This window comes from Daphnia magna, linkage group LG7, assembly GCF_020631705.1.
Source record: "Daphnia magna isolate NIES linkage group LG7, ASM2063170v1.1, whole genome shotgun sequence".
NCBI lineage: Eukaryota > Metazoa > Arthropoda > Branchiopoda > Diplostraca > Daphniidae > Daphnia > Daphnia magna.
The window spans coordinates 12,817,954-12,840,514 of record NC_059188.1 but is presented as its reverse complement, the minus strand read 5'-3'; the positions used below and the strand labels follow the sequence as shown (position 1 = coordinate 12,840,514).

At 39.7% G+C, this 22,561-nt stretch overlaps 1 protein-coding gene and 3 long non-coding RNA genes across 12 annotated transcripts; 1 reads left to right on the top strand and 3 right to left on the bottom strand.

Annotated features, from left to right (window-relative positions):
- Window positions 1–206: 206 nt before the first annotated feature.
- Window positions 207–1,602, bottom strand: LOC123474788. Its single transcript, XR_006649916.1, has 2 exons — window positions 1,463–1,602; window positions 207–1,388 (listed from the first exon to the last, which is right to left on the bottom strand). It is a non-coding gene; the product is annotated as an uncharacterized LOC123474788 (long non-coding RNA).
- Window positions 1,603–1,687: 85 nt separating this feature from the next.
- LOC123474787 lies at window positions 1,688–4,284 on the bottom strand. 7 transcript variants are annotated; one of them, XR_006649911.1, is made up of 6 exons: window positions 4,023–4,284; window positions 3,790–3,920; window positions 3,441–3,721; window positions 2,827–2,894; window positions 2,561–2,760; window positions 1,688–1,810 (listed from the first exon to the last, which is right to left on the bottom strand). It is a non-coding gene; the product is annotated as an uncharacterized LOC123474787 (long non-coding RNA). The 7 variants fall into 7 exon arrangements; XR_006649914.1 differs by lacking the exon at window positions 1,688–1,810 and adding an exon at window positions 3,307–3,370 and having other exon boundaries at window positions 2,429–2,760; XR_006649912.1 differs by lacking the exon at window positions 1,688–1,810 and adding an exon at window positions 3,307–3,362 and having other exon boundaries at window positions 2,429–2,760.
- Window positions 4,285–10,394: 6,110 nt separating this feature from the next.
- LOC116927932 lies at window positions 10,395–16,477 on the top strand. 2 transcript variants are annotated; one of them, XR_006649903.1, is made up of 7 exons: window positions 10,395–10,409; window positions 10,474–12,539; window positions 12,604–12,714; window positions 14,719–15,439; window positions 15,512–15,598; window positions 15,674–16,353; window positions 16,416–16,477. It is a non-coding gene; the product is annotated as an uncharacterized LOC116927932 (long non-coding RNA). The 2 variants fall into 2 exon arrangements; XR_006649902.1 differs by having other exon boundaries at window positions 15,674–16,477.
- LOC116927923 (dual specificity mitogen-activated protein kinase kinase 7) lies at window positions 15,868–22,537 on the bottom strand. Of its 2 annotated transcripts, XR_006649900.1 has the most exons (10): window positions 22,341–22,536; window positions 21,719–21,993; window positions 21,421–21,648; window positions 21,129–21,308; window positions 20,837–21,060; window positions 20,014–20,754; window positions 19,608–19,937; window positions 16,777–19,513; window positions 16,056–16,700; window positions 15,868–15,963 (listed from the first exon to the last, which is right to left on the bottom strand). XR_006649900.1 is itself a non-coding variant. In XM_045177465.1 (8 exons), the coding sequence occupies exons 1-8, from the start codon at window positions 22,513–22,515 to the stop codon at window positions 19,255–19,257; spliced, it is 2,409 nt and encodes an 802-aa protein (XP_045033400.1). In that variant the 5' UTR covers window positions 22,516–22,537; the 3' UTR covers window positions 18,176–19,254. The 2 variants fall into 2 exon arrangements, 1 of the variants encoding a protein (XP_045033400.1); XM_045177465.1 differs by lacking the exons at window positions 15,868–15,963; window positions 16,056–16,700 and having other exon boundaries at window positions 18,176–19,510; window positions 22,341–22,537.
- Window positions 22,538–22,561: the final 24 nt, after the last annotated feature.

Genomic DNA, 22,561 nt, shown 5'->3' with positions numbered 1-22,561 from the left:
GGAATAAATTTATTTATTTTTAACTTAAAAAAAAAAAAGAACTGAATGATCTTAACAACATTGTTTTCAATGAATTTTCCCTTAATTCTCTTTTTCGTTTGACTGACAAACACAATTACTCGGCAAGAACAGAAAGAAAAGAATTGTTCTCGTCACCGCCATAACAAAATTTCTTTTCTCGTAACATTTTGAAGGAATTCAACCACTTTAAGCTTTAACTTTGTTTTCTTCAAAGGAGGAAATACAGCAAATACATGAATGACACTGGGAACTTTTTCATTTTTATATAGATTGACAAAATGAAATTGGTGACATTCCTTTCTGTCACAGCATGGTCCTGTTCCCAGCACAGCCTATTACATACATCTTAGAGGCCTGCAAACAGTGCAGGCCTTGATACATATTACTAAAAATTCAAATTTGGTTACCAAAACAACAATCAGCCATACTTCTCCTGATAATTTCCAACTGTAGCTTGATGCCTCTACTTAAAACTTTCACACATAAGACTTGTGTATAGGTTACCATCACAGTGCAAATCTATTATAACGCCGAAAAAGGATAATTAACGTTAAAAATTTATCTAAAAACCACGAAATCAGCAAAGAAATTTCACTGAGCGAAACCTCCATTTTAGCTACTATTCTCAGTCGACGTCAGACGAAATGAAACAGCTGCTATTTCCATGGCATTACATAATAGTTGATAATTTTTAACATAGGTGTCTCGACTAAATGGCGGTAACAAAGCTTTATCACGAAGTTTACCAGTAGTAACAGCGGTAAAACCACTAGGTCTACGGTACGTATGTTAAGTTCGAGTTGTACCTGTTCCGTACGAACTCATCAGTACGTTCCGATATTTGACCGTTTTGATCCGCCAGAGTATTAAAGGAATTGATATCTTGTTAATACATCTAAAACAAATTAAACTATTTACTTTTGGCGATCCTGAACAAGTCAAATACCGGATCATACTGGCGATTTCGTAGGAAACAGCCACACCCCATTTATGGGACTTAACATGCGTAACTAAAAACTTGTGCTGAAATGCACACTTAAAAAAAAAAAAAAGACAATGCTTAGAAAAAAAGATACATCATACAGTTAATGAAATGATCATAAATCCTTTTTGCTAGGTGTAAGTGTGACCATTAGAGGACGTTTTTACCGTATCTTAAGTTTCAGCAAATGTATGAACTCTACCCTATTCTAGATCAGGATGGTATTTCAGTCATTTACCAACACTGTTCTACAAGAAGAAAAAACTCGAATTTAAATATTCAGAATGCGATGGAATCCACTAAATGGTCATGAAAATCCCATCCCACCACTAGACAGATTGCAGGATGGAAGCCGACGGCCTGATGATCCCAATTCTGAATCGTGCTAAGTCATCCACATTCAAGACAATTGCTTTCAATATACGATAATTCTCAAATTGGAATCTGAATTGGAATTACCGATGGAAATTGGAATCCAAGGAAATTCATGCCTACCGTTGATGTTGTGATACAGTTGCGGGGTCGGTGGCATAGTTTATGGACGAAGGCATCACGCGGGTGCGGCAGTGTTGAATAGCCACGAATTGTATTTAACACCTCTAGAAGAAGAATGCAAATGTGTAGTTAAAAAAATATATATCTGAAACAGGTATGAAAACCAGATTGAACATTTTTCTACTTGCATTTTTTTTATCGGGTACATATTGGTTGAATAACCTTTTCCAGTTTACAACCTCAGACGCCGTTCGATTTCGGATGCATAACTCCAGGTAATTCCTCTTCATGGCGATTCTACCTTCAACATGGCTACAATAAAAAAAGAAAACATAGTTAGTTTCAAATAAAGCTTACCAAAAATGCAATAAACAATTACAGATCCTAAAGGAAATGCTTATGACAATAACAGAGATATCTAAAAGGACAAAGTGAAATGAAGTGATGGTTAAATTTTAACAAATTACTTCATTAACCCACGTTAGCAAAATAACTATAAAAAATTCTCCGTTGATTTTTGTATAATTAAAAATACAAGCAATGCTTCTACACCAGTGACTGAAGCATAGACAAAAAAAATTTCAACAGCAATACACGGATAAATACTGCACCTATGCGTTTAGATATCCGGTGCTTCGATAGGTTTCATAAATTAAAAGCTATTTCATGTTAAGACAGATGCTGCTGACAAGATATGTATAGACATACAAATTAAGTCAAAACTATTAGTTGATCATCGGTTCTTAAATAGAATTTGCAAAATTGTCGTTCACATGGTACGAGTGGAGTGGAATTCCTAAAGAAACCACTTCATTCCATTTTCTGAATAAATGCGTGCTAGAGCAGCCAGTTTCTACGACGAGAAACATCTTCACACACGGAACAATTTTAATCTATGAAAATTACTGGAGTAATAAATATAATTTTAAATGCTGAAAAACATAAAATAACATGTTCTTGGGCAAAGTTTTAATTTTTTGCGTTCTATAAAAATCAACTATGAACGTACTCCAAGCAGAATCGAAACATCAAGAAGGAAAACTCGCATTATCTTATACCCACCGCATATAAATTTCTTGCTGATGTGAGCTTTGAGAAATACTCCACTCAAAACCACTTCGATGTCGGATAAGGTCTTACCAGCTCGATGTTTGCAATGAGGAAACAAGTTCTGCGGAAATGGTCGACTGCATGATTAACTTACCGCGAAAACACTATATACCCATTAATTCCAAAGAGTGTGAAAATGGTAAATGTGTGTCCTGTAATGGGAAAGTTAGATTCTATTAGAACCAGAATGTCAAAGATACTTGATTTAACATTTTTACCACTCCATGGTTTTCCTTGCTTTGATCGATGTCCAATCTCAATATCAAAGATAACTGGTTTGCGGAATCTGTTAAAACATACATTAAAAAAAAAAAAGATTTACTTAACTTTTTGTGCTCACAGTTCCACCAGAGACCAGACACCAGACACTCAAGCACATTGGACAATAAGATCGAAGAGCGATAAATGTAAAACTTGGAAGTAAGTACTGTGCAAATAGGATTTTCTTTTTAAATTAAGGAATCGGTTCGGTACGGAACAGCAATAATAAATTTCAAAATTGACACATGTTTGTGTAAAATATTGGACAAAATTCAAAATATCAGTTTAATGGATGTTACAGTCGAAATGATGGCAGAAGCACTTCAGAAGAATAAGTTTTACTTGAACGATGCGAAATCGAGACCAAAAAACTCTACAGCAATTTTTTTGTTGTTGTTTTGATGATATCACTGAAATTTAATCAAGAAGAAACAAACCAGAAATAGTAACTGTAAATTTCCGACGATTGGCACGCACACACTTAAGTTGACTTCTAAGTTACTTACGAAATGAAATTAGTTATCTCAACAAAAATTTTGCAACTTCATCAGAAAGTCAATGAAATCATTACTTTGTGTGTATGATGAAGGAAAATAATGAAAGATTTCCACTTCAAAAAATATAGCCAGCCAAGATCGGGGACACTTCCAATAGTGAGATGACGTGCACGGCCAAGAATAGCAAGACGAGAAGAGGGGCAACGTCGAAAGGCATTCACTCACGCAACTTAAGAAGGATGTGCCTTATACCGATTTCCGCTCAATAAGTACTTAAATCGCTGATGGGAGCTGGTATCAATTTCACAGGTAGAAGGAGCACTACCTTAAGCCAGGCTTCCGAACAGATTTCTAACTGAATAAGGAGTCAATGGCAGGAAATCAATGTTATCATAATTTTGGAAAACAGAAAAACCAGTTCACCTTGTTAATAGAATGTTTTTATCCTGCACAATTTCCAAGCTCTTTGTATTGCAACCAGATATGCGGTCTTTAGCATGTCTGGACCTCGCTCCAACTCGCCAGAAGTAGAATATTAAAAATTACAGCTCTCTCTAAAATGAAAGCATAACATTGTAATAATGAACCTCTGAATGAAATGATATCTGATATGAAACTGGCTAAAAAAACTATTGAACATTGATTTTTTATTTTACCTGCTGCAATGGGTAGTTGGGATTGTGGCACGTCTCGGTCGGGCAATCCCTTGGCACGATAGGCTGAACGAACCGATGAACAGATCACGTTGTTACTGGGTGATGTTGGCAGGGAGGCGTTAACGATGGCGAACCGACTAATTCGACTAGGAACTTTTGAACCTTTGCCTTCGTCGCTATCAAAACGACAAACAGCACCAAACAGACTGCGAATCAGCGCATGTCAATGGCGCCAGGCTTTGATACCTCAACCATAGACAACGAGTGGGCCCGAAGGGGCAAGGCTGAAGGACGGTGGGAGTAAGATATTTTGTTTCCCTCTGTCCAATTTAATTAATCATTATCAAGCATTCGTGTGAATTATTTTTTTTTTGTTTTTTAAATGTTTTATTTTCCCCATTTCCCCGAGACAAAATTTTTTTTTTTCGAATTTTCGAGATAGGGAAAATGGGGGAAAATAAAACATTTTATGAAAGTAGGTTACCCAACCACTAAAAATATGAAATAATTCACACGATATGCTGAATTTTTGTGCTTAATTTACATGTGCATACCAAAGTGATACCGTGCATGATTTAATTAAAAATTACGGTGTGTGAAGCATTGGATCAGTAGGGAAACCCAAAATTATTATCTTAGCGGACTCAGCGCCACTATGCGGCATCTCACGCGCATCGCTACAGAGGGATATAGGCGTTAGCGGTCTTCCACTTCGTTGTCTATGCCTCAACGGTTTGGAGGGGGAGTCGGCAAAATATACGAAGAAATTGAAGCGTTTTCGCCATCTAGTGGTCATATTTTAAGTACGAAAGCAATTGTCCGTTTTCTGCCATGTATATTTTATTTTTACATAAAAAACCGCCAGGTTTTGACAAGATTTTATATTCTTGATTCTGCGGTTAATGTAGCACCTACAATCAGAATACAAACTCTGTATCACCCCAATCAAGACTTTTATGAGTGTTTTTCGTTGGATTAATAATTTCCCAAAAAATCTACCTGTACGCTATTTGTTCATTTTGCTTTTGCGGGAAAACCATAAAAACGAGCTTGCATCTCGCTATTAATGTAAAAATCCTCACGACAATCCTTGCAATCGTATCTCTATTATACTGAACTTGCTTGCTGCTTGCTTCATGATGACAACTAATTTGAATTTCAGCTTGCCAGCAATTCAGCTTGACTACAAGCAAACAGCATGATCAACAAGTGGCCGGCCGGAACATTGGCGTCTCGATAACCGACTTTGAGTTGGTCATTTCCATAATATTTTCTGCTTTTACACGCAATATAAAAACAATTAGTGCCTGAATTGTATGTAAAAAAAAATACTGAGCGAGAAAACATAAAAGATAATACCACAATTTTAAAATTGAATTTTGGAAATTAAAATTTCGAGTTGGAATGACACATGCTAAAAAGATTGTCTGCGATAGATGAATATAGGCAGCCGCATAGCTAATCTGAATTGATCGATATTTCCCTGACTTTTAAGTTCGTCATCAGCGACTAACAAGTTATCGAAAATGCCTATCAATATTTCATTTCCGAGTCCGAAACCTCTCCCAGGAAAGAAGAAAGATTTTCCAAGTGTATCAGCGCGGATCAATTCTTTCGGTGACCGCAAAGCTGTTTCCAAATTACCGGCCTTCAGTGTTTCTGGTGCTCCTGAAAAACCCAGCAATGGTTCCAAACCTGCCAACGCGCGAGCCACGGTTCGCACGACAAATAAGCAAAAACCTCAACAACCGGCCAAGAAAGACGCGGCCAAACCACCGCAGCCAGAAAAGACGAAACCTGTACCTTTCCGTGCTCGACCTGTTCCTGCTAGCACATACAAGCCACCTTTCCAACCTACGGTGCGCAAAATCAACAAGGCCGTTATCGAAAAGGAGCAAGCCCCCGTGGAAATCGTAAACAAGCCCACAATCGCCAATGAAAAGGAGCAAGCCCCCGTGGCAATCTTAAACGAACCTACAATCGCCAATGAAAAGGAGCAAGCCCCCGTGGAAATCGTGAACGAGCCCACAATCGCCATCGATGTAGAAATTGCTGAGCCGACCCATGAAGCTGCTAGCTGCGAACCTCCGAAGGTTAATGAACCGAACGGCACTAACGAAGACGTTTGTAGTCCCATTGAATCGGTGAATGAACCGGCTGAGCCAAGCAGCGCGACTGAAGGCGCTCGTGCGTTATTACCTGATCACCCGCAAGGGCCGGGCATTCCCCCATTTTTGCCAATGGTTTTTATCAAGGAATGCATAAGACCTTATGTCCCTCAACAATGGAGCCATTACACTAACCCACCTGATTACGGCAATCTCTACGATGCCAATGGCGCATACTTTTGGGATAGATCCATGGCCAGCTACCATTGTGTTCGTATGTCACAGGAATGTTTCTATCAACATTTCCCTGAACATCGTGTTGGTGATGGAGCCTTGCCACGATACGATACCCAAGGCTATGGGGATCAATCAGCTAACGTTCGTGTCCGAGAAATTGCTGAGCCGACCCATGAAGCTGCTAGCTGCGAACCTCCGAAGGTTAATGAACCGAATGGCACTAACGAAGACGTTTGTAGTCCCATTGAATCGGTGAATGAACCGGCTGAGCCAAGCAGCGCGACTGAAGGCGCTCGTGCGTTATTACCTGATCACCCGCAAGGGCCGGGCATTCCCCCATTTTTGCCAATGGTTTTTATCAAGGATTGCATAAGACCTTATGTCCCTCAACAATGGAGCCATTACACTAACCCACCTGATTACGGCAATCTCTACGATGCCAATGGCGCATACTTTTGGGATAGATCCATGGCCAGCTACCATTGTGTTCGTATGTCACAAGAATGTTTCTATCAACATTTCCCTGAACATCGTGTTGGTGATGGAGCCTTGCCACGATACGATACCCAAGGCTATGGGGATCAATCAGCTAACGTTCGTTAGTGTCTTTATTTTCCTTTTTAAACACAGTGTGTATCAAAATTCTTACGTTTAACCTTCTTTCGGCTTTCCTCTAATTCTTAACTTGCGAAGATGTCCTTCCCCAATAGCAAACCAAACGAACTGGGCGGTGAACCCTTAAACGGAGTTGTTCGTTGTTGTATGTGGGGACTAACCAACTCATGTTTCCTTTCTGTTTCAATTGTTTTCTTCGCGGCACAAGCTTGCGCTGCAAGTGATGGGATGGTGAGCAATATTGCCATCTCTCACTAGCACGCACTCGCCGGAAGAAGACCATCACGAGAGTTGATTGTCTCGTGGTGATGGCAGAGTTTACAGGTTGTCCTCACCTCTGCGACAATGCGCAATTACCTTTAGGGGGGAGTTTTTCCTTAAATGAGCCAACCATTTCTGGAAGTGCGCTACTGTGGAGACATCTAAGCAAGTATTCTTCTCTTTTTTTTCCCCTTTTCTTATTATTTTTTTTTATTGTTTTTGTTCGGCTTGTCTTAATTAATTTACTGCTCTGTCAGTTTATTACAAACAAAATTTTAAACCATTTTGATTACCCTTTTTTTCTTTATTACTAATCGGATTTCAACCCTGTCCGTGCGTTATTCAGAGTTATTCTCAAAGTAACTCTAACCTGTAAACTATTACACTTATTCAGTAAGCAACTCCACAATTATCAGGCGAAGACGGTACGGTACCCTACTAGCACAAGTCTTCCATAGGACGTCCATAGAACGTCCGGCCGTCCAAACTAGGTCCATCCATTTTCCGGCAGCTGCGGACATCCCATTGACCGTCTATTTTGATCCATTTTATTGGAGGTCAAAGTAAATACATCCAATGGCTGTCAAGCCTTGGATTTACTTGTGTCCCAGTAAAATGGATCAAAATTTGCCGTCCGTAGGATGTCCGGAACTGCCGGAAAATGGACAGACCTCGTTTATAAAGTCAGACGTTTTACGGACATTCTATGGATGTCCATATATACAAATATGTACGGATGTCCACATATATATTGCGATACATTTTGATTACAAGCGCAGCATTACACAATTGTTGTAGTGTTTGCTACAAACTTGAACCAACAAAAATAAGACCAACAGATGAGAAAATAATTCAACAAATAAAAAAAAATAAGACAAACGCAAATTTTATTAGAAAAGGCAGTGGTTTACAAGGGGGCAAGTAAAATAGGAACCATTATGGGTATGGCAACTGGAATTTTAAATGCCTTACACTTAATTGATGTAATTGGAATACATTCAAGATTACGAGACAAGTTAGAAACTAGTAATTCATTTAAAGAAGAAGCCACACATTATGACCATGTTGAGTTTATTGCGGAAACCACTACTTCGCAACTCTTACCATAAATTGTTAACAGTACTTAAAGATCTGGATGGCATCGTACCGTATTTTTAGCAATCACAATGAAAAGGTTTGCAGATCACTGATGATCTATCATTAAAAGAGAAGAGGGTAGAACAAATTATTTTGCACTTATACCAAATTGTGTTCAACGTAAAATTCCTACAAGTTTTTGTTTCACATAACAATTAATTCAATTCTGGATTTCTGGTCCATATCAGCAACACTAGTCATTAATTATTCTATTGGCATTAAATGCAGAAGCCAACGGAGGCAATGTTTGCTTTTGCATGGCAAGTTGCCGTTCATTGTTGTTTAGCACGTCAAGATTTTTGGAGAATTAGCATATGGCCTTTCATTATCCTGAAATATCAATTGTTCGAGTTATCAATCAAAAGAATCAGAATAAGTAACAAAATTTTAAAGAAATGAATAACAAATTACAGAATTGTCAGCAACGTAATTTCATAAGGCAAAATAATTTGCCACAAAATCTTGATTGCACAATGCACATGCATCACTGCCTACTCTGGACCATGGGTTCATGACTTGCACACCCTTGCAAATTGGACCATGCTTTGAGTTTGTTTGCATTAAGCACCAATAGAGAGAGATCCTCTTTTGGAGCTATTCTTTGATAGACTAATTAATGCTGGGAAAAAGCTATTTCTTGTTACGAACAGCCCATTCAACTTTGTGTAAGTACTTTTGTTCTTAAAATGGTTTTTCAGATATTTGTCCTTTTATTATAAAAGACCACTTACTTTTCGTTTGATCTAACCAACAGAAATAAAGGCATGCAATATCTTATCGGCGAGCATTGGCGAGATATTTTTGATGTTATAATAGTGCAAGCTCGAAAACCTAAATTTTTTACTGGTGAGAACCGCCCGTTTCGGGTTTATGATCTTCACCAACAAGATCATGTGTGGGATAAAGTTCACAATCTAGAAAAAGGACGAGTTTACTGCGAGGTAAGATGATCAATAGTGCTGACTACGTCTGCTCAGTGGCCTACAGCCACTACGATCTGCTTCTGGTATTAATATAATATTATTTATATTGAGCAGACGGCTTTTGGTATTACTGAGCAGACGGCTTCTGGTTTTAATTTGACGGCTTATTATTTAGTAGACGGCTTAAGGCATTAAGATGTAATAAGCCGTCAAATACTTCCAACACCATCTTCCTTAATGCACCCGAACGCACCGAGATCTATCGTTGGTTGCAGTGACCAGCGACCAGCTGACTACTGAATTTTTCATTTTTCACTGTAGAGTTCCGAGTTGCCAGTTTCACTAAGTGAAGACTGAATGACCCTTTTCGCTATTGTCACGAAAGGTTGTTATTCATTTTTATTTTTTAAATATTAAAATAATTTTAGGTGGATTTAATAATAACAAATAATATTGTATTTTACTTTGTTCCTAAAAGAGAAAACTTACACCACGTGACTGAAAATTAGTCTGCTAGCGCCAAAATCAGAGTCCCTTGTGTGTAAATTTAATTATGTGTTGTGGACTTGTGGGTTTCGTTGAAAAACAAATACTTCTGGATTTGCCTAGTATACCACCGGTAAGTTCCGTTTTAGGTTGAAGTAATTTCTTCTCCATATTTATTGCTAATTAGCATGGTAAAACAAAATAAAATAATCAACGTCAAACCATATGATTCTGAGGATGTTAGGGTGGACCCTGTGTTGCACAGCAGTCGTTACTAATAGCACGATAATCCTTTACTTTCTGGTATGTATGCCCTAGATTAGGAAACTAAAACACGTAAACGAAGCTCGTGTCTTGATTAAAACTTAAAAACGAATTTTGACGAAGTGTAAATGAGTCTCGCCCGCCAATTTGAGCAATAACTCTTTGTCGATTTAAACTAGAAAAAAGATTTTAAAGTCGGGGCCGCCTAGTGTTACTTGACTAGAAGCTTGTTTATATGGTTTAAAAAGCAAATTGTATTAAGGAAATTTGTAATTGAGATGAACTGCTTCGTAGCCGGCATTATGAGGTCAAAATGGTCTTCAATATATTGATGCACTTGCCTACTGTTATTTCAGGTGAAAGCGTAGATATGATTTGATTGAAATTTTTCTAATTATTGATGTTTTACCATCTCAATAGATTCACAGTTTGTTTGCCATGCTGGGATTCGAATTTGTGAATAAATGAAGGTAACTCGTTTGTTTGTATACGGCAGTCTTTTGTATTTACACGCGGCTGTATACAAGGGTACAGTTTGGTTTCTTTCAATTTAGGAGGGGGAATCCTGGACAAGATGACCTTAGATGTCCATCATCAGTGGGGAAAGAAGATGGAGGAAAAGGGGTCGTGGGTTTTTTTTTCTGTGAGAAGCCCGTTCTTCATTTTTTGAGGGAAAAATTGGAGAAGAAAAAAGTTTTTGAGCTGAGAAACACCAACACAAACACTGGAGAATTTGCTGCTCGTCGCTGTGTGAGCGCCTGCTTGTTCTTTTAAAAACCCAATTTGCTGAGCTGCTTGATGTCTAAGCCGCTATCCGCATAGTAGTCTTGGCTATGAAAAGAAGAGACGGGGAAAACATAAAAAAAGGACAGGAAAACAAGGAAAAAAAGGAAAAAAAAGGATCAATCAACATGTTAGATGCCGTAATCAAAAACCATCACTTGGGAAGAAAATGCGAAAAAGTACGAAGTTTTTTTTGTTTTTCAGTTCAGTTTTTCAGTTGGCTTTACGTCTCGTATTCTTTTAGTTTCCTTTTTTGATTTGACGCATGCGTCATTAGTTGCTGCTGTTTCGAAACAGAATTATACAGGGAAAAGAAGGTTGGCACGAGATTGAAAAGTGCGCAAAAGAAGGAAAGTGTGTTGGTGGATGTCGATATAATTTGTTTCCATTTAAACAACGGCCTCATCAGCAAGTGGTTCTTCGACCACGAGAACCTCGGTGACTGGACGAGGACGGAAAGATGGCCGGCTGGTGACGGGCTTCTTGGGAGCAGCTGCCACCCTGACAGGGGCAGCCTCAGGTGCTGGGGCAACACCAGCCTGGACTTCAGTGTTGCGCAGACTATTCAGATCCAGCGTCCCGTAGTAGTCGGCACTAAAATGTGTAGATGAGGGATGGGTTTATAGGGTTTCAAATGGTTTAATGGATTAGCGAGGTTATTTATTTCTGTTCATGCATTGTTCTTCTTTTTTTAATTGTTTCATTTAACTTTCAGGTGAGGTGAGAGAAAATGAAAGAGTGACCCAATCATGCAAAACCGAAGATTTAAAAATCATGCAGTTTTAGAATTTTGAATGTCTCGTCATTGATTTGTATCAAGTCAAGGACTGTGAAGGACATCGCGAAATTCTTGTATGGGAGAAAAATAATTGGTGATCTTAAAAACAAAAAAACAACAGAAACTTACCATCCTTCGACTTCCTCGGGATCAGCGCAGAAACCGGATTGGTCATCGAGTCCGATCTTGAAGACCGTGCCGAGCGGGCAACCGTATTCGCGGGCGTTACCGTTCATGCAAACGTAGTACTGACGGCAATCCTCTGGGTGGGCGTGGCGACTGAAGGCACCGGTGGCGACATCTCCAGTGACTGGACAAATGAATCCATTTCCAACTTCTATGGTAACCAAAAACAAAATGTTCGTGTCAGAGAAGATGAAAGGTTTAAAAAATTAATTTATTATCTACCGACCTTCTTGTTTACAGTTGGCAACCTGATCGGCCCAGGTACAAACGCGGCTTTCCCGGCTGTAAGCCAAGCCGGGGGCGCATTGATAACGGCTAGCTTCGCCGTTCCAGCAGCTCCAGAAAACATCGCATTTGGTCTCGTCGGGGAAGACTCCGTGCAAGCTAGGGCAGTGAGGAGTACTGATTGGTGGTTCTGTTGATGAAATAATTTGATTAATTAATATCTGTTATGGAGATTTGTTGAATTTGTATTGGAAATCAGGCACTTACCAAGTTCGAGACGATCTCCGCATTCGATGTTGTAGACGTAATCGCAGTTTTCACGGTTGTTCTTGGGGTCGGTGTCATCGAAAGCCAAGCCATTGCCGCAGACTTCCAGCGTAGCCACTCCATCTACGCATTTCCAGTATTTGTCGCAGGAAATGTCGTGAGCGAAGAAGCCGTTTTCCTTCGGGCAAACAAACGCATCGCTGCGAATGTTCTGGGCCGAAGCTGTCGTGATTGAAAGAAAGTCCAGGTAACATTTGAATTAAAATCAGGTTTGAATTTTGAATTTCTAGTAAATATTTTGACTGAAAAAGGTGAAAGCTGGCGAGACTGGAGAAAGTTGTTATCTCGAATTCAATCAAGTCACGAGAAGAAAGAAGAAACTTGTTCCTCTACCCTTCATCGAAGGATATCCACGAGCTCAGGTAAAAAAAAAAAAAGACTAGTGGACCAATGCTAGAGCCTCAGGTGAAAGTGTAAAAAATCTTGAGGCCTTAAAACGTTCGTTCTTTTTTGTAAACCATTTGGACCCGATGGCACCAACAGGTAGATAAACATTGGGCTTTTTGGACAAGGAAAAAGAGGGTCGAGTTAGGGTTTCCTCTAGCCTCCCTATCTGTTTCAGTGACTAATAGGTTAAAGAAAAATGTAGGTTGGTCGAAGAGAAAGCACTTTCTCCTCATATAATATCCTCCGTCATTTCTCTTTTCACCGCCCCTCCTATTACCTTTTATTTCCTAAAAAGAAAAAAAAAAGGGGGGGAGGAGAAAGTTTTCTACTACCCTCTGGCGTATTTTCTTTATGATAATCCCAGAAAGTTCTTTTGGAAGGAAATCTGTTAAATTACGTCTACGTTCAGGTTAAACAAATTCAATCCCTTCTTTTTTTTTGCGCAGATCAAAATGAAGGGAAACCAAAAAATTTTGGTAATAAATGAACGAAAAGAATTATTTGATTCAAATAGAAATTACCGGCTCCGATGATGATGGCCACGACGATGAGGGCGCGAGCCATCGTAGACAACTTTTGGGTAGGATCGAGACGAATTTTTGAAACTTTAAAGACGGACAAGTCCACCCGAATTGTTGAAGGATAAAAAAGTGCTGGGCTGCGGCTGCTGGACGGTGAAAAGAGAGAGTGAGTTGGAAGGCGATGAGGAGCTCTGGACACGAAACTAGCAAAGTGTCGTTTGGTACAATGAAGGGAAGTTGGACGTCTTTTATATAGGGGCGAGAGAGAGAGAGAGAGCCCAGCAAGTTGAAAGTGGGTGGGAACTGGGAAGACGCGTGCAGGGTGTAGGAGAAAGAAACAAAACACATGCACACGATACGGTAGTAGGAGGTCCCTTCAAGGCCCGGGATCCCATCACTTCTTTTTCTACACAAATTTTGATTTTTGTAAATCGTGATCAAAATTTTCGTTTTTTTCTCTTTGTTGTTGTTTCGAATTCTGCCTAGTTTTCATGGCTAGACCTGTTCAACTTGTTTTTTTTTTATTCATCAATGTCAATTGATGTGATTACGTGACCATGGACTTGTTGATAAAGCATCTTCGTCCTTTCATCACGTTAAAGATTTTTTTTAAGATGTACCAGTAATTGGTTTTGTAGAAGAAGAGACAGGCGGAAACAATTTTCTACAGTAGATAATCAGAGAAGCGAAAGGTAACCAAACAACTTTTTCAAAGTCAAAACTACCAGCAAGGATTTAATGGCCTTGTATCAACTGTTTTTCTTCATCAGGGCTAGGCATAATCTTCTGTGAAAATCCAAAATACGAAGTGAAATTTCAAATTCTATTCAATTTCGGTTTTTCACTCCGTTGATGCAACATAAAGGTATTTGTCATTAATCCTCCAATGATATGAATTCGACCTAGGATTGAATATCCCCTCTAATTCTGTGTGCTGTTCTCAAGGGGGGGAAAAAGAAATTGAAGAGGTATTATTAGTTTTTTTCAAAAGCCTTTCTCCTCATAAGCTGTTAGCATCGGCTGCTGTGTTGACCTACTGACCTCCCTCGGATGGACCTGTCCGAAAAAATGCTCAAGGAAAAAAACAGCTGGTTGGCTACAGATGAGCCATTCCTTTCACCTTCTTCTTTCTCCCCCCTTTTTTTTTTTCTTTATTCGTGTGTCTAGGAAAGATGATGAAAGCAAATGCATAAAGAGAGAAAAGAAAGGTGTGTGCATATCGGAATATTGATTCGATAATAAGCCCTGCATTTCTGGCCAAAACCGAGGCAAACGCCTTCTTTTACTGGTTGATGGACGATCAATGAATGTCACAGCGATTTCACCAAAATGGCGTGGACCAGGCAAGAAATAAGAGTTCTCGAACTTGTTCCATTCAGATTTGCAGATTGTTTGACAGAAACGAAAAACAGCACAATCACAAAACTCAAAATTTCTTTTCCATTTTTTCTGTTCTAGACGCCATCGTGGTCCGTACAAGTGAAAGCTCATCGGTGCATGTTGCACGTGCCTGCGATAATCGTCACCCGACAAAATAAAAGTACAAACGAAGCAAAGAGAAATGGCGTGAAACGAAATGTAACACTTGGTTTCCCAATACATTCCAATATCTTTGCTGGCACCTGGAACCTTGTAAAGGCCAGAAAAGTGAAAGGACGGAAACCGCAGAACATTCAACCCGACGTGTGTACAATTCGATTGTTCATTGATTGTTATTGTGTCGTATGAAATTGCCGTAATGTACAGATCTGGGCTCGACGAACTCTCCAACAATCAGGTAACGAAATGGCAATTTGTTGTGTCAGTTGGATTTTTCTCTTGTCACAGACATGATTTGAAAACAAAACAAAAAACTAGCCATTTCAAGTTAAGTATCATCGTGGCTTGGAAATCGAAACAATATCCCAAACTATGTGGTCGTGACGTGAAGAAAAAAAGAGAAAGAATTTGAATACAAATTAATAATAATGTGATGGATAGATTGGAAAATCACCGAAAGAAAGCTTGACCAGTGCTTGTGTGTGGCAAGTTTACTTGCTTGACCCGTCGGTCTCTTTCTCTCCTTCTTTTTCTTTCTTTTGGTTTCGTGATTGGAACAGCGTATGAAATGCCTGCGTTCACCAGAAATGGAAATCGTTTCACGACGGGGGGAAGGAGAGCTCTCTAGAGAGAGGGAGAGGTACGTGAAAGTGGCTGTATTATCATACTTGACTACTACTATCCCTACCATATGATTGCTGTCTTTTTCCAGCGAAGAAGGTAAAAAAAAGGAAGTTAAAGAAAGAAAAGGGACGTGTATAGTCATATTGCCAGAAGGAAATCATGCGCCAGAAAAATGGTAATAATAACAATGGACGTAAAGTGGAAAAGTCTGTTTGGTTTCTTTAACTATACTTGCCTACATTATTGACAGCTAAAACCACATTTCTCAGGAAAAATGAGATTTCTCCATTGAGCCAATTTTGCTTTGCCCATTTGACAGTTGCTGCATGTCAACACAGACGTTTCGATTTCCTTTGTCTCCGTGATTTACGTGTTTGTGCTCACTGACATCAGGTAAACAGACCTGAAAAGTTTAAAAAGATGCATCACTTTCTCCTTGACGAAAAAAAAAAAAAATCACAGGTACAAAACTTGCCTATTCCAAACATATTATAAACGACAATTTGTGCTGGAACATAAATTCTGTTGCTATATGGAGGTCTAGAGGTAAAAGCTCAAAGTTAATATGGTTAAAGAAAGAAAATGACCAACAAAAAGAGAAACTTTTACTAAATGGTGGGTTTGTCCCTTACCCTCGAGCCAAACTTTTAGAAAAGAATTTCGGAAAATAACCGACTATCCCTGTAATTTTATTTCACTATTCTCAAGGTGATTTTCCAGCTGTTGTCGGTTGTTTCGTCTTCAGTGTTCCGGTCAAGGACCAACAAGAAAAAAAAAGGTAACCATTTCCCCTGCTCTTTCCATATATATATTTTTTTTATTTCTAAGAAAATGAAAAACAGGTAAATCAAAGTGTTTTGGAGTTGGGGGGAGAGTCGAGGTGAAAACTGTCTGCTGTTAAACCACGTGGGAATAGACCCATCATTTGGCGTGAGTAGCTACAGTGAAACGTTTCGTGTGCTTCATTTTGCATCACAGTTTCGTGTGTAAAGTTTATAGCAGATAAAGTGTCATGGTGTTATCTCTTCGTAACAACGTGAAAAGAAGACGAGGTGAGCATGACACAAGCTTTTGTTTCGTTTCTTTCCTCCCATTGTTTCACGAAGCATTATCGTTTGGATATTTTTCATTCTTTCTATTCACGCACACATTTCGGGGATAGCATGAGTAATAAAAAAAAATTGCCGTGATAAGAAGAAACAGTCTCTCGTGGGTCTTCTCATTCAACAAAGCGAAACATGATCAATTTCTCTTTTTGAGGTTTTGGAGGGGGAAACCTATCATGAAACGTCGTTATTATTATAGTGTTGAGTCAAATGATGATAAGAGATTGATTGATATGTTTGTACATACCGAAATCCTTGCTAAAATCATGATTTTGTAATTTGCCTGGCAATGACGCCATTTTTGTTTAGAAATTACTTATTGCATGGGTCATGTTGAAATCACTCTCCGCCAGGGGATGCATTCCTTGTTAGCCAAGGTGAACTTCATAGAGGTAGACCATTTCGTTAAAAAAAAAAGTATTGACTTTCACTTTCTTTTCGGTCCTTATTATATATCCATAGTGCCATTTTGTGTCTCGTTGTTAACCAAGTTATTTGTGCCCTCAAGAGGATCTAGTTATTGTTCGTTATATGGCGCTCACACAAAGCAGTACAATATCCTTTAAAAGGGTTATGGCGTCGAACCCACACGCTTTCACTTTTGGAACTTTTTGGGGGTCCACTGGTTCAGTTACGAAGAATTTCTTTAGACATTTTCCGTCTCTCTTTCTTTTTTTCCCTTTGCCAAGAAGTATATGTTCCAATGAACTATGCAGTCGGTGTGTTGACCAGTAAAAGAAGTCCGACTTTGGTGTCAATGGACGCTGGATGAAAAAGATTTTCTTTTTTTTTATTCATCCTTTTTTTGGTAATCGAAAGCGACCCGTTTTGTTTTCACCAATGGGCCAATGTCCAAAATCATTTTCTGTTCTCTAGTCCGTATTTTAGGATCTTTTTGGCTACTGCATCCCGTTGTTTGTTGGGCATTTTTCCTAGTGGCTCATCGCTCAATGTCTCTCTCTCTCTCTTTCGAGTCGATAAGAACATCTTACGAAATATTTTCGTTCTTTAAAAAACCTTTACGTGTTTTTTGGCAACTCGTCTGGAAAGCGATCCCAACAAACAAAAAAATGGATGCTACATTCATCATAAATGTTTTTTGCTAATTATTTCTGAGGGGACAAAAAGAAAATGCCTTGATTTTGTCCTCGGTGGAAAAGTCTAGATATTGATATGTCAACAAGGGTTTCAAGTTACCGCTAGAGAGTGCAAGAGACAACATTTCTTAACGTTTGGGACGTGAAAGTCTTCCCGTAAAATCTCAACTTTCATCAACTACTTTGCATAGTACGTTTCCCGAGAGCGCCACTCGCTATAAACGATAGGTGAAGAATGATAAACGTATATCAGAAAAGGAATAATAAGACAAAATAAATTTCTCTTGTTCGCTTTTATTTATTTATTTTTTTTTTTTTATTTATCTTTTTTTTTTTTTTTTATTTAATTTTTTTTTTTTTTGTTATTGTTGTATGGCATGTTTCATTTGGATGTCATCTCGAACTGTGGATAATCGAGTCTGCTGCTACTGAACGCGTGCAGTTCTTCTACGTTTGTTTGTTTTTTTCCTTTTCTACGGTGGGGAGAAGAATCAAAGAAAATTGCGAATAATCCCCTCCCAGCATCTGATAGAACAGGACAAGGAATCGTAAAACATAAAACTTTTTTTGGAGTTACACAACAAAACACACACGAGATGAAATTGGCTAACTGAAAAATGACAAAAGAGGGAGGGAGAGAAAGAGAACATTTCAATCGACAAGTGTGTGATAGAACAATAATATATGCGGATCGCTCTTAACAGGCACTCACTAATTATTAAATAATAGTTTAAAATCCAAAAGGGCTGTGTGTTATGTTTTGCATGGGTGGGGATGGCTGCCTATGCTGGAAAATCAAAAGTGAGAAAATAAAACATTCGTTCGTTATCTCGCTCTCTTTTTCTTTTTGTTTTAACTTAGAAAAAACTTGTACAAAACAAAATACGTCGATATTTATCTTTTTTTTTTCACAATTTTTGTTTTCTTGGGGCAAATGGAGGGGGAAATTATATCGTTAACCGTTCTAATAATAATATATATCGTCGTCTTTTTTTCTTCTTCTTCTAACTTATTAATAATTAAGCACGTCACAAAGTGCCGCAAAAAAAAAAAGGGGGGAAACTTTGGTAATGAAAGAAGAAGAAAACATATTGGGACAGTAAGGACGCAAATCAAATTTGTTTTTAAATAGGCTATTGTTATTGATTCTCTACAATAATTAATTATATATCTCGAAATTGTTATTATTAAAATAACTGATGGAAAATAAGGATAGCTAAAACAAAGTTAAAAAAAAAACCGGCGATTATTTTCCATTTTTTTTTCTTTTTTTTTGTTCCTTTATATCTTAATTACTATTAGGTTTTCGAATAAAAAAAAAATGAAAAAGAAACGGGCTGCGCGTTGTTCACAACACTAGACATGAATACCATGGCGCGCACTAACGACAGCGTTCTTGGCAACGTTTCACGCAGACAGGCTAATCTGCTAAAAAATGAACAACAAAAAATCCATTTCTGTCATATGGCCTACAAGGCTAATGCAAATAAAAACCCTAAAAAAGAAAATAACTGAATTTCTTTTTGTTTTTTTTTTTTTGTTGCTTTAGGTAAAAAAAAAAAAAAAAACTTATTTGAAGGAAGAGGGGGATAAGGGAGGAGTGAACGAATCTTTCTTTAATTGTTTGCTTAGAGCTCGAAGCGCTGGCTAAAGCTGCGGCGCTGGGGCTCGGGCGTTAAATGGCGTGGCAGAACGTAGCCGGAAGAGAATGGATTTACATTCTCACCCATATGCCTTGGATGGAGGACTGGTGAAGCAGGGACAGAGGCTGAGCCAGCCCCTCCGCCACTTGCGTAACCACTGCCTCCACCGCTCCCGGATGATTGAGACAACCGGCGAGCGGGTGGCTGTGGTGGAGGATGTTGCGGAGGCGAAGGTGAATACCTGCTGATTTTTGTTTTATTTTTGTTTTGAAGAAAATAATTTTAAAATCAAACTTCTCAAAATAAAAAATAAAAATAAACTAATAAACACCGAATACCTCCTGAGTGATAAGCCTTCGGAAGAGATGCGACGGCCAAATAACGAGGAGGAAGGCGCTGACCGTTGATCGGAGCTGGACTGGTGATGTCCGTTGTTTCGTCCGCCGTTGTGAGACTGGTCGGAACTGGAACTGGGCTTCAACAAGCGAGAAAATAAGGGATCTTGGCTGATCCTAGCCAATAGTCCTTCGGAAAAGAAAGCACGCGGAGGCGGGTTGGCAGACTCTGGCGACAAGCGCGGAGGGATGACCGGAGGGGAATCAGCTGGACGTCTGTTGGATGGCAAATTGAAGATCTCGTTGGGATCTCTACCGGTAGTTGTCGGCGATCTGGTGATAGAATTTCTTTGGCTTCAATCGATTGCAAAAAATAAATCAATCAACATACTCAATTCTTTTGTTATACCTGGCAGGAGATAATTGAGTGCCAAACATCTGGGCCAATCGTGTGACGGATGAACTATTTCGATCGGCGGCCGATTCGGCAACAGCAGGTGGTGGACGAGGAGGTAGACCAGGTAAATCAGTTGGCGGATTGGTCACGCGCGACGGGTTAAAGCCTCTCATTCCTAGTGATGGCTGCGTCTCTTCAGAAGGTGATGTTTGAAGCTGAGTGCTCTGCTGCTGTGGGTTTCCTCCCGTCGGCGGAGGTCGGGGTGGAAGCGCTGGTGGCCGTAGAGGTAGGTTAAAACGGAAGCCCCCTGGTCCTACCGGACCTGAAACAGGCGGACTGGGTTTGCCCGCCGGTGGCTTAGGATCGAACTGAAACTGTTGTTGTTGCTGCTGTTGCTGTGATTGTTTGGTGCCCACCACCGTCACTCGACCGTTGACGGTTTGGAAATCGAGTCCATCAACTACTGGCTCGGATGCAAGCCGTACCAATAATGGTTTTCTCTGGCTCTCTGGCGTCCGCGGCGGAATTGGAGGCGGTTCCGAAGTAACCCTTCTTAAACTTGGCGATGGCGGGGTGCACATCCGTTGTGAAGTACGCTGCGGTGATTGCCGAACCAGTTGGCTGCTCTCAATTTGACGAATCGCCGTTTGGTACCACACTGACACATCAATCGGCAACGCGTCGTATTTCTTGATGAAGGGATGTTCTAGCAGCTTCTTGTACTTTGGCCGGTGCTTGTAATTCTTTGTCAAACTAAACAAAACAACGAATGGTGTTACCTCTAATCGACCGGTTGGTAAATTAGCGAAGCAAAGCTTTCTTTTTTTCCCCTTACCAATCACGAACAAAAGAGCACAGCTCGGGGCTAAATCCTTGCGACTGAGAGAGGAGCGGTGGGTCGTCACGGACAACGCGGGCCAACACTTCAAAATCCGTCTGGCAATCACGGTAGGGTGAGTTTCCCGTTGCCATTTCTACCAGAGTGATGCCCAGTGACCATACATCGGCTCGAATGTCATAATCCGGATGGGATGGGTCAGGTGGTTCAATTCGTTCAGGCTGCAATATAAGTGTGGCAATTGAAAATTCACGTACTTTTAAAGGAAACCCTAATAATAAATACGTACGGCCATATAGGCAGCGCATCCGGCACTGCGTGTTTTTGCTTTCGAATCCTCCAACCAACCAGAAATGCCGAAATCGCACAGCTTAACATTTCCCCTCTCGTCAAGTAAGATATTGGAAGGTTTCACGTCACGATGGATAACGCCATGAGTCTCCTTGAGATAGTGCAGGGCTTTGACGGTCTGATTCATTGTTGTTCAAAGAGTTCGGACGAACAAAAAAAAAAAGAGATAATGTTAAATGGAGCCAAATCGAAGTAGAATTTTGCACAATGGAAAAAAAAAACTGGCTTACGGCGACCGCGATTTTTCCGATAATTGGTTCGCTAATGGGCTTCCTGAGTCGTTTGAGTAATTTATCAAAGCACGTGCCCATAAGTTCCATGCAAATCCATACGTCGGATTCCGTCACGAAACAGCCGAGGCACTGTACGATGTAGGGGCAGTCGTGCGATTTCAATACGACTTCCAAGTCCATTGTGATCCTTTTATTTTCTTCGCGATTACCCGACCGTCTCATTTGCTGTATTTCATCAATATGTAAGATTAGCTGAAACATTTGATTTGAAGAAATAGGATCTGACTGATAGTACCTTAACTGCTATTATGGCATTACTGGGTGGATGCCTCATTTTGACGACATGACCACAAGATCCAAAACCTAGCTCTCCCAAATGTTCCAGGTCATGTATGCTGCTGAAATATCGTTTGCCATCAACCGTGATAATTCCAGTGAGCTTAATTATCTCCTGTAGCCTGGCTTCGATTTCTGCCTGTTTTGAATTTGTCGAGCAGTTGGGGATGTTGATCCCAGCAAGGTCAAAGTTGTGTCTCACTCTAGTAGGTGTTCCGTTTGGCTGCAGGGGCACTGGAGGGATAAAAATGATAATTTTTAGGAATATCCCAAGCTAGTTATTTTTCAACTATGTGTAGGTGTCCTTGATAACGAAGGATAAACAAAGGAACTGGTGTCAAAGCAAACATTCCTGAGCCTTAGCCAAAGTCCACATTCTTCAACTCAAGAGAACTGAGCAACTTAATTGAGGGCAAAACCCCAATTCCATCTAAAGCTCCGAGAGCATGCGCAACACCACAAAACACACACTGATATGTCGATCTGTCTTTTTTTTTCGAAATGTCAAACTTGATTATATACAAAAGATAGACGTCTGTGGATAAATTCTATAGTTAATAAATAAGTCTGTATTATCTTACATGGACCGGGTCTTCTTCCGGAGCCTTGCCGGACGAATGGAACTTCGTTGTCGATCGACATTCTTTCTTGATTCAACCGAGCCGCTTCTGTATTTTCAGCTCTAAGTCTCTCTTCAAGAGACAGTAAATTTTGTAGAGACACCATCTTGCTTTCTGGCTCGATAAAATACACCATCTACCGTGAACAGACGTGAGCTGACTGAGGACGCAAGATGAGTTTC

Bases quoted from the DNA above. Each gene is read 5' to 3' on its own strand.
- LOC116927923 (XM_045177465.1), bottom strand. From the start codon at position 22,515: ATGGTGTATTTTATCGAGCCAGAAAGCAAGATGGTGTCTCTACAAAAT. The intron at 21,994-22,340 runs GTAAGATAATAC...TTATCCCTCCAG, and splicing joins CGGAAGAAGACCCGGTCCAT to TGCCCCTGCAGCCAAACGGA. The intron at 21,061-21,128 runs GTACGTATTTAT...CTTATATTGCAG, and splicing joins GATGCGCTGCCTATATGGCC to CCTGAACGAATTGAACCACC.